The sequence below is a fragment of the Garra rufa genome, chromosome 3 (assembly GCF_049309525.1).
Source record: "Garra rufa chromosome 3, GarRuf1.0, whole genome shotgun sequence".
NCBI classification, from domain to species: domain Eukaryota; kingdom Metazoa; phylum Chordata; class Actinopteri; order Cypriniformes; family Cyprinidae; genus Garra; species Garra rufa.
Window position 1 is genome coordinate 12,933,043 of NC_133363.1, and position 11,961 is coordinate 12,945,003.

The 11,961-nt window shown below is 37.0% G+C and overlaps 1 protein-coding gene across 1 annotated transcript in view; it reads right to left on the bottom strand.

The window, feature by feature from the left end:
- Positions 1-9,633, bottom strand: part of ankrd11 (ankyrin repeat domain 11) — a 30,821-nt gene extending 21,188 nt beyond the window's left edge. Inside the window, exons 1-2 of the mRNA XM_073835716.1 lie at positions 9,547-9,633; positions 5,638-5,776 (exon numbers count right to left, since the gene is read on the bottom strand). Coding sequence (XP_073691817.1) covers positions 5,638-5,776; positions 9,547-9,633 — 226 coding nt within the window. The remainder of the gene's footprint in view (positions 1-5,637; positions 5,777-9,546) is intronic.
- Between the last annotated feature and the right edge of the window lie 2,328 nt (positions 9,634-11,961).

Sequence of the window (11,961 nt, forward strand, 5' to 3'; positions counted from 1 at the left end):
AGTTGTATCTCGGGCCAAATAACAAACCACACAGCAATAGAAAGCTAATTTATTCAGCTTTCAGATAGCGTATAAATCTTAAAAAAAAAAAAAAAAAAAAAAATTACTAAAAACATTTAAAAAAATAAAAATCACAGAACCAAACCCACTAAATAAACACTATGAAATCATGTCACCAAATCTACACTGCAAAAAATATTTTAACCAAAAAAGCTAGTTTACTCAACAACTGTGACATCTGTCTTTGAGAGCGATGAATTTTTGTTGCAAGTTTAGCACTTGTCAAAATGCAATTTAAAGAAAAAAAGGGCCATTCAGAAAGCAGGTTACGGGAGCCTGTTCCTCCAAATGATTAGTTAGTATTTAAAAACAGTGGTTATCTGTCGAGAGGGACCATTGATAATCTTCTGCATTAACATAAAACACAGTCCAGTTTAACAGACCAGTTTCACACTAGAAGCACAAATCACCAACATAAAACATTTCTCAAATTAAATGTTGCTTTAACCGACTTACATCATTGCTGAAAACCACCTTATAGTTGGCTTCTTCCTGTATTGGAAGTGGCATAACTAGTTTTTTCTTTTTTTTGCAAACAACCCAAACAAGAAGAGCTGGTTAGTTGTGAGGTTTGTTATGTCTTTAATCAGCTAATAGAGCAAAACTGAATGACTGAAGAAGAAAAAAAAACACCACCCAAAGAGTCTTCAGTAATGTACCAAGGAAATGTTCAGAATGATCTCATCTGACCAGCTCAAAATATGTGATCTCTGATCACAAAACCAGTCATAAGTGTCATTTTTTGCTAAATTAATAAGCTTTTTATTGATGTATGGTTTGTTAGGATCAGACAATATTTGGCCGAGAGACAACTACTTGAAATCTCGAATCTGAGTGTGCAAAAAAAAAAAAAAAAAAAAAAAAGGGGGGGGGGGGATGAAATAATGAAATACCGGAAAAGTCAAAATTAAGTTCTTAGTAATGCATATTGCTAATCAAAAAATAAGTTTTGATATATTTACCATAGGAAATTTACAAAATATCTCCATGAAACATGATCTTTACTTAATATCCTAATGATTTTTGGCATAAAAGAAAAATAGTTAATTTTGACCCATACAATGTATTGTTGGCCATTGCTACAAATATACCTGTGCTACTTGCGACTGGTTTTGTGGTCCAGGGTCACATGTAAAACACCAGTGGTTTTAACTGATCAGTCTCTCAGTTTGACTAGTGTAGTATTTCTTGGTATGATGTGAGTGAGCTGTTTACTGCATGTCCTCTGAGACTGATGGCTGAAAGGGAATCTAGGTCAGGGACTGAGGGTTACAGGGACAACAGCCTAACAGACGGGGAAATTTCCAATGGTAAACATACAAGTATATGTTGTAGCTAAGGTGTTCTAGGTGGTTTCAAGTCAAGAAGCCACAGACAAAATCAAACTGCTTAGAAGTGAAAGTAAAAGTAGTGCTCTTTAATCATTTCTGTACATCATCTCTGGAGCATGTATGTTGAGAGACGAGTTATGCACTGTAGTGCAAGACTTATAGTTAGTAAGTTTTGAACTTTAACTATAGAAATGCCACTTATAAGAATCCAACATTACACATGGATCCCCAGTCAATCACCAAAACCGTAAGGCAGAAACTCTGCGAGCTGCCCAGAGAAAACAGGAAATGAAGGCAGAAGAGACAGGAAGTGCCCGCAGGATGTTGTGTCAATACTTTATGCACAGCAGATGAAAGGACAGTATGGGGGAGGGGTTAAAAAAGAGTGAGGGGATTGGTTTTGTCAGCCACAATGATGAAGGAAGTCATCCACGGAGACTTGAGGTTTCTTCTCTGAGAAAATGTAGAATGGTAATGTGTCAGAGGCAGTGTGAACGCAGGCCACACTTCACCTCTTCAGAACGCAAGGGCAGCAGCACCAGTGGGAGACGCGGTAATAAAACCGACGCCGACACAATTCAGGCACCACCAGATCTGATATATACGGTGAAATCACAATAGTGAATAATTCATAAGAACGCTGCATGACAGAAAATGAAATACTACAAAAACATTCCTCCCTCCAGGAATGAGTAATGCTCCATGGCTTGGTCGTACGAAGGCCAAAAAACATCACCGGTCCGATCTGTTAGACAGCAGCGAATCTCTTCTCTCTGCCTACAGGAAGCAGACACGTTCTAAATGCGAGTGTGCGCGCATGTTAGCCAGAGACCAATTGCGTGTGCAAGTGTACCAGTGCACATGCCTGCCAGCGTTAGCAAGGCGTGGGCAGCAGCGGAGCAGCAAATATTACTGCTCTTATCAGCCGACCCACTCCCTTCACCCTTATCCACAAAATTCTCCCTCCACAGCTCACGTCCACCGTCTGCTATAGCCCGTGTGCCCGAAGTGCTCAGTTCGTGCAGTGCGTATCCCAAAAAAGCACCTCATAAGCTATTCGGTCTCTGTAATATCCTCTGGAAATGCATTGTTATTTGCACGCTAAATGTGTCGCCACTAGCGAAGACTCTTCAGAGCGGTGGCACTGCATTCTATTTCCATGCCAAGTTCTGCCTCTAATACATAATGCAGCAAAGATGTCTGCAGCCTGAGAAAGCGCAGCAGAGGTAATGAGCAAACACAGAAGATGGAGGCAGGAAGACAGCGAGATGGAGAGAAGGAACGGAGGAAGTATCCTGAGTGCTCTTGGGCCTTGTGGGTTGCTCCTGCACTAGAGCTAAGTGGCACAGACGATCTCTGCAGTCTCCCCGAATGCAAAACGCACCGAGAGCCCATGAGAAAGATGCAGAGAGGGAGATGTAAAAATATCAGCTAAATAAATTATGTATTTCAAATGGAATCTTCCAGAAAATGGAGGACAGGAAACACCCTCCGTGACACAGTGAAGATGGCTCCATTTTACCCCGGCTTCAGCTTTGATACACAGTTGTACACAATATACTGATGATCTTGAAAAAAGGCTTTAACTTTTTTCTTGCTCTGCCAGGAATATAAATGTTAGCTATTTTTAGCCACATGTTTTTGTCAACAATTTTGCAATAAACTATACTGAGACCTTAGCTTTTCCCAAATTCAAACAGAATATCTTTATATGCCAGCCGTTAAATTTAAAGCAGTTAAAATGAATTAATTAATGCAAATTAAAACCAACCAAAACAGTACAGATTTATAATCACATCAGTTATCAGTCATAAAACAATTAGTAGCTTATCAGTAATATCCAAAATTTTAATACCAGAGCATTCAAATTTAACATCATCTCTGCTGTACTCATGCTATTCTTAGGTTTGTTTTTTTGGGGGGGAACCAACTCCAGCTTATTGCAGCCTAATAACCAACACTGTCTCCATCTGCACCATGAGCTAGGGCTAGGCGATACATTAATTACAGATATTGGTGACGATATAAAATTATGAAATAATGTGCAAAAGAAGTTTAAGTAATCTCAGTTTCACTTGATTATAACAGCTGATAGATGCTGCATTCAAATGTCCGTGCATATGTGCAAATGCTCTGTGAAGAGCATCAAAGGTTTCTATTTACAACACGTTCAACAGTGTTGAGCACTGTAGCCAATCAGCGCCAACCCAATGAACATACAAAATCAGAGGTGTTTTCTTTAGTCAGTGGCACATCCACTGATTTACATGATGAAAATAAGATATTGATCGTGGAGTGTAGACAACTTCAACACTATAAAGGGTGTTTTCGTGAGAGTGCAGTTATAAAGTGAGCACTCTGAGTTCATTTAGTAAAAAGCAGTAAGCTGTCACCATGTCTGTATTTTTGATTTTGTAGCTGGTACAGTCAAACCAAAAATTAAGCCATCAGATACATTTTTTTTTACTAGTGGGTGCAGGACACCATAGTTAATTTATGTAAGTGAGGATAGTAAAATAAAGTAAACGGTGACATTTTACCCCAAAAATCTTCATACCAGTAAAACTGAAATTTGGGACCAAAAATTATTCAGACACTTTGACCTGACCATGTTTTGCTTAAGTGTTTTTTTTAATTGCTAATGCGACCTTTTTACACCACAGACTAAACAAAATTAAGTACCTCTTGGTAATTGGTCAACAAAGTACTGATAATTGTGTAAATATTGTCATACTAACAGTTGTTAGACTTGGTTGATTGTAATCCATTACATACCTTTCTATCAAAGTTATCTGACATTATCAAGATGAATTTGTTCTGAGTTATTGCTATTTTATTACAATTTTCTTAATGACAGTGATATTGTGAGAAATATTGAAGGTGTCTGAATAAATTTTGGTTTGACTGTATGTACTTTGTAGCAATTAGCCAGATCATGCTTGTTTTCATGACCCCACACCTTTTCAAATTTGAGAAAATATTAACACATACATCAACTATTATCAAAATTAAGAAAAATATAAAGAGATACATTCTTTAGCTATATCGCCCAGTCCTAACATCTTCCTTTCCATTTCATTCTGGCAAAGACTGAGTTAATAATGGCTTTCGTAGCAACTGCTAATGCTTAATAATTAAAAAGCTTCCATTGCAGTAAAACGTTAAATGCACGTCCAACTTTCAGCAGCAGCCGAAAGGGTATTTGTGTGAGCTCATTGCGGTAACGGAACAAAGATCTAACTAGTCCTGTACTGGAAACCCTCCAACTGGGGGAAGAGACCATGGAGAGAGCAACTCAACTACATCAAAAAGTCCCAGTAAGGGTGCATGAGGTGGAGCACAGCCAAGAGTTGGACTGAGTCCAGTAGGAACAGACAATGATGCAGCATAAAAACATGCAACAAAAAAAAAATCCGAGCTACCTTCATAGAGACTGAAAAGAGAGTATTTGAATCTCTGGTTAAAAAAAAAAAAAAAAAAAAAAAAAAAAAACTGCTTTTAAAAACTGAAGAAACATTCAATGGATTTGTTATAAATAGATAAAACAAATGCAAAAAGCAATACGCCACTGTTTAGAGCAAAATAAGTGTTGGAAATGGACAGAGAAAGAGAGACCAACACCGAGACAGGCCAATCAAAGAACGGACATGACCACACCCCCCTATTAGCATTACAATGAGCACTTCAGGCATTGTCTGGTGAGAGAGAAAATGGGCAAGATTTCACGCCTTACAGCCACGTCTCAAAAGAGATGGGGGTTCTGCCAACGGCTTGCTAAAAGGTTACAGAGAGGCTGCGCCTCGACTGCAAAAACATGCCGAAATAACAGCCATAAAACAAACCACACTACTCAAAATACATTTAAACCACTGTCTTTCTACACAAGCTAAAAAAACACAACAACAACTGGAAAAAATAGCCAATTTGCAACATAAATGTAAAGCTTGCCGTAAACTCCCACATTCAGTGAGGATCAAAAGAAACACTTGAACAAAAATTATAATGATCCAGGCTGAACTACATCAAAAGATCCTTAAAAATAAAACAGAGTATGATATCTCACCCTTCTCAGCATGTCACATCCAACAAAATTTCCAATTACACGACTAATGGTTTCTCCATCAGCACTTCTGTCATTCCAGCATGCATTACTGAAGAAAAACAACAACAGTAGCCCACACACAAACACTCACACACTTCCTGTTACCCAGAGTTCTGTGCTACGAGCCGGCTCCGCCCCCCTTACCCGAGTCAGAATCTTTCTGATCTCCATTGGCTCCGACGGTGAAGGGCAGCTTCCTCTTAGGAGCTTTCTCTTTCATCTCTTTGACACCATCGCTGTGGTCCAATTTAGGAGTCTTGTTTGACGAGCCTTTGTCTTTATCCTAGGGGAACATGGGGAATAGTGTAAGTTTAGTAGGAAACAGCATAAAACAGTATCTCAAATGATTCAGCTCTGGGACAAATTTTGCTGTCACAAAGAATAAATGTAGAAGATACAACTACAAAAGCTTTATACATTATTGGTACCTCTTTAGTGGATATATAGGACTATGGACCTGCTCCCTTCTAACATCAGAATTTTTGGGTTAAACATACTATAAACATTCTTGGAGAAGAAAAAAACAAACAAACAAAAAAAACGTCCCGTTGAGATCCTGTTTTGCAACATTTTTAGGGAAACTGCCAAGTAACCTGTATATATGACCCTGGACCACAAAATCTTAAGTAGCATGGGTAAATTTGTAGGAATAGCCAACAATACATTGTATGGGTCAAAATTATCTTTATTTTTCTTTTATGGCAAAAATCATTCGGATATTAAGCAAAGATCATGTTCCATGAAGATATTTTTTTACAGTTCCTACCGCAAATATATCCAAACTTAATTTTTGCTTAGTAATATGCATTGCTAAAGATTTCATTTGGACAACTTTAAAGGCGATTTTGTCCATATTTAGATTTTTTTGCACCCTCAGGTTCCAGATTTTCAAATAGTTGTATCTCAGCCAAACCATACATCAATGGAAAGCTTATTTATTCAACTTTGAGATAATGTATAAATCTCAGTTTTAAAAAATTGACTCTTATGACTGGTTTTTGGTCTAGGGTCACATATTTAAAAGGCATTTTCATCCACATTGTTCATTCTGAGACATTTCTGTGTTTCAAAGTTGAGCATTCACCATTTTTGACAATTTGAATATACAGATAATTCTACATTTATGGACATACTATTCTTTCCTGCACATTTAATTACCATCTAAAACAGGAATACACAATTTAAGTGCTAGTACAAGAGAATATTCAATGAAAGATTTAAAAAGTGACTTAAGCAAGACAGTAGATACTTTATGCAAGACGTTTGAGAGGAGGGGGTCTGAAACTGTTCCAAACCCTTCACATCAACGACTGGAACCCATCAGAAACCCCCACCTCAACAAGCCTCTTCAAAGCTGCGCACACCCAGTCCTGCCAAAAGCCCATCATTAAAGACATTCAATATTCAGATCTCAAATACAACCCATCTTGCAAAAAATCCTTCCAACTAGAAACACACATCAGCCATACTTAACAGTTTCAACACATACAGCATAGTTTCATACTGCCTGTGCTCTCATTACTGTACAACTTAATGGAATCTTTTCCCACATTTTCCATGTGGAAAGTGAGACAACATCTACAGAAAAATATATTAAATTCCGCAATGGAAAAGAAATTGAGATTTTAACCAGATCTCATAAAAAAATTAAAAAACATACATGGTTGTATAAATAATATAACTCCATGAATGTATAAGCAAAAGGCTGACTGTTGAGAGAGGAAGTGGAACTAGAGCAGCTGTGGATATGTCTGCTACTGGCAGTGCTAATGAAGGCTAATTAAAGAGCTTTCAGTGCCGTGATAAAGCTAAAGCTGAATGCAGTGCAGAGCTGTTTGTACTGTGAGAGCCTCTCCGTCCAGCCCACATCCCCCTCTGTCATGAGACTATGATGTCATCCACGTGCAAACACACTCGCACGCACACACACACACAAACACAAAGACAATGTGCCCGTAAGAACTGAGCTCGATACGAAAACACAGTGAGCCAGAGACAGCGAGAGAGAGAGAGAGAGAGAGAGAGAGAGAGAGAGAGAGAGAGAGAGAGAGAGAGAGAGGGAGAGAGAGATATAATAGCTGTATTTCTTACAGCATGTACAGAAACCAAAGCTAAATCAAGTATTAAAAAAAAAAAAAAAAAAAAAATAACTTTCACTGCCTTTCTCTAAAACCATCTGTGTGAGCAGCCCTGTTTACTTGCTGGTCTCCTAGCAATGTTTTCACTCTTCCTCGTTCGCTCACACGCTCGCTCCCTCCCCCTCGCAGAGTCTGATGCAATACTACACAGAATGATGTACATACACACACCATCTGGGCCATAAACTCTTCACTAACTCTGGCTCGTCTTGCACCAAAACACTGACCCTCAGATTCAAAAACACTTATGGCATTGAATGCCTCTTCAGTTATATATTGCTTTCATACAATCCCAGACAGAATTTCTACAGTGTTTTCATTCCTAATAGAGTAGAATACAATCTTTTACGACTCGGTATTGAGCGTTGGTTTTGCTTTTGTTGTTTTGCCTGCATTTGCGAATCCTGGGATGGACGCCAATGAATCTCATTAATCATCACGTCGAACATTCTCAAGATGGTTAAGTCTCTTAACTAAGAATTGCCATATTCTCACAGTTTCGCGATCTTAGGATATAAGGTGGTGTACTTGGGATCACTAAGATTTTATGTTTAAGACGTTTCTTATGATTATCAAGGCTGCATTTATTTGATCAAAAATCCAGAAAAAAACATTAATATTGTAAAATGTTATTTCAAATGTAAACAGCTTTCTATGTGAATATTTTTTTATATTTTCAGCATCATTACTACAGTCTTCAGTGTCATGTAATAACCCTTCAGAAATCATTGTAATATGCTGATTTATCATCAAAACGGTTGTGCTGCTTCATATTTTGTTGGAACCTGTGATATTTTTTCAGGATTCTTTAATAAATAAAAAGTTAAAAAGAACAGCATTTATTTAAAATATAAATTCTTTGTAACATAACTACAATTTAAAAGTTTGTGCTCAGTAAATTTTATTCTTTTTCTTTTTTTTTGAAAGAAATGAATACTTTTATTCTCCAAGGATGCGTTGAATTGATAAAAAGTGATGGCAAAGACTTATATTGTTAGAAAATATTTCTATTGTGAATAAATGCTGTTCTTTTTATTTTTTTTATTTATCAAAGAATCCTGAAAAAAAGAATTACAAACAACAACAAAACTGTTTATAACATTGATAATAAAAGAAATAAATCAGCACATTAGAATGATTTCTGATCATGTGACACTGAAGACTGGAGTAATGGGTGATACAAATTCAGCTTTGCATCACAGGAATAAATTATATTTTAAAACACATTCAAATAGAAAACCATCATTTTAAACTGTAATAATATTTCACAATATTACAGTTTTTCTTCTGTATTTTTAATCATGTGAATGCAGGCTTTGCGAGCATAAAAGAATTCTTTAAAAAACATTACAAACTCATCATAAACTTTTGAATTGCAGGGTATATTAAAGCTGCAGTGTTATAAATGGTCAAAATCAGTAAACAGTAAAAAGCAGTAACACTAACAGTAAAAAAAGCTGTCCAATCTATGTAAATTTGCACAAAAATATTCTTATAAACCAAATATACCAAGCCAAAGAATATCTATTAATGTTGACATTACCCAGGTGTGTTATAGAGGGCAATGTGTTCTGTTTTAAGCACCTTTTCCATTTTAAGAAAAGATTAGCTAGGATCCTCTATTGGCTGACTCTTACTACAACTAAAAGATTCCCATTCTTTGTCCAAATGCTGAAATAACCACAGCAATACAGTGGAATGCTGTATGTAGCTCTAAAAAAAATAGGAGGATATAAACTACTGAATGGGTTGTTACTTAACCTCTTAGTGTTCCAATGTTCCACCTGCAGAACATTTTGCATCGAGTTAAGTCTGACAGGAATGCTAAGGGGTTAAATGCTAAGAAAGGTTTCAGGCGGTTATACCAGCAGTATGTGTGTGTGTGTGCATTTGATATAAAAGCAATTTTCCTCACCTTCTTCCCACCCTGCTTTTCCACCATGTCGGTGTTGGATGGGAAGTCCTCCAGCTGGGGGGTTTTAGAACCCCCACCCTTGGGCATCGTTCAGCTATTGCCACGCCAAACCTCATTCACGCTTCCATCGCATCGTCATCGACCGTCTGTGAGACAGAGAGAGAGAAAGAGGGAAGGACACATTAGCACTTTACTGTCACTCTCCTTTAAGACATTTCACTTAGCACACAAAGTTGTCTATTTATTGTTCAACTGGCCATTTTCAAAACACTTTAAAGCAACAGGTCTTTAAAAACAAATAGCATTTATGCACTGATGCACTTTGAAAGAAATAAGAAATGACATCTGGTAATGTTCTATATCCACAAAAAGTCATCCTGTAAGATGGATGTAAGAACTGAATAGTAAAAACACAAACAGTCATCAAAAAATATGTATCAAAATAGAGTTGTCACAATTATTGCAAAATTAACTGATCATGTTTATTTGATATAACAGTGACCAGAGTACATTTCAGATTACAACCATATTGACATCTGGTTGCATTTTATTTTCACTCCCCATTTGTGTAAGAAACGTTTCCGGGATTTACAAATTACCATGGAAAAATAATGACATGCTATGATACAGAGGTGATGACAGCATTCATTTTGGAACAAGGGCAAGTTAAAAAACCATTGCCAATTACACACAAACTCAAAGGCTTTCATGTGAAAGAGATACAGGGGTTTGAATAGAAAACATGATAGTGATTAAACTACAGTACAAATACTACAAATCTTATCAATTATGTAATATCCTCTAACAAAATTAAAACATTCTGTTCAAAAATCCATACGACTTCAATATAAAAATAACAATTATTTTATTTTTAAATTAATAATTAAGCTTTAAATAGAAAATCCTTCCCCCCCCTCAAATTCCTAAAAAAAAAAAACAATATCAAAAAGTATGTCTAACTAATTGAAATCATGAAACTTGCACAATTTAACAGAAAAATTATTAAAAGTTTAACACAACTCAAGTTTAAGGCCCTATAAAATACATTTAATTTTTTTTCTCAAATTCGGTTTGATTTTTTACCAAATGATGTGGATTCCATTTGAATGGTTTCATTGAATTTTAAAAATCAAAAGCATTTCTAATTAATTGATTTTATTTTTAAAAATTCTTATTTTATGCATTTATTTATTTTTAGAAATACTGTGTTATGCATTTACATTTTCCTGGTAAATAAATTCTGTATAGTTTTTCTTTAAAAGAAACAGTAAAATGCTCATAAAATGACTCTTCTAGACTTTATGTTTATGTACTCATATTTAGGCAGCAGAGGCTGAAAATACCATGAGCGTCACGCATGCTTCACTATGTGTGTAGTAAACGAAACCGCATGTCTACGCCATTTATTCATGTGCAGGATTCACATTTGAATAGTATTTTTGCAGCTTTATATCCACAGACACTAGTCCATATTGTGTTTTGATTGAAGTTTGTCTGGGGGCGCTGCGCACGTGGCGACCAGCGGCAGAATCAGAAAACAGTCCGTGTCGTTTGTTGTTCTTTTAAATAGTTTAAGTTGTTTAAAGGTTCTTTCTTTTTTTGCGCTTGCCTTGGAGTTCTTTGGACTTTGTTGTTGGAGACCAACTAAAGCCAAATGGATGTGTTTGCCATTGTTTTATTGTGGACGCCGTTTCTTCTCCCCACGTGTTTGAAAGCATCACCTGCTAAACAACCGGTGAGAATTCAATACGAGTTTCTCCTCCAGTGGCATCGGCCTTATAATATTCGTCATCCTGTGGATTTACGCTCATCGCATGGAAACGGTGTTTGCGACAACGGATTGTATGTTAGACGGGATCGTAACCCTCAAAAAAATGCGGAAGAGAGGGAAGAAAGGAGAGGTACGTGTGAAGCTAAGGAGGTCTCGGGCTAAACCGTACTCTTCTCCCGTCTATCGTCATGGCAAATGTTCAGTCCCTCAGGTATAAAATCGACGACCTACAGGCAATGGTACGTTTTCAACATGATTATAAGAAAGCTTGTATTTTGGCTCTTACTGAGTCATGGTTAAACAACAACGATCCTGATAATTCTGTAATTATTGATGGATTTGGCATTCCTTTTCGTACCTTTTCGTTGCCCTGGAGTGACGGGGAAAAAGCAAGGAGGTGGTGTTTGCCTATATATTAACCACAATTGGTGCAGTTCCGTTATTGTGAGAGAGAGTGTGTGTACTAATGACATTGAACTACTCTCTGTATCACTCCGGCCACAGTATCTTCCTCGGGAGTTTCCACAACTTTTTGTTACCGTGGTCTATATTCATCCGAGGGCTAACGAAGCAAACGCAGCTGAGACTCTTGGAAATGTTGTACACAAACTGCAATGCATTTCCCCAGATGCTCCGAATTTAAT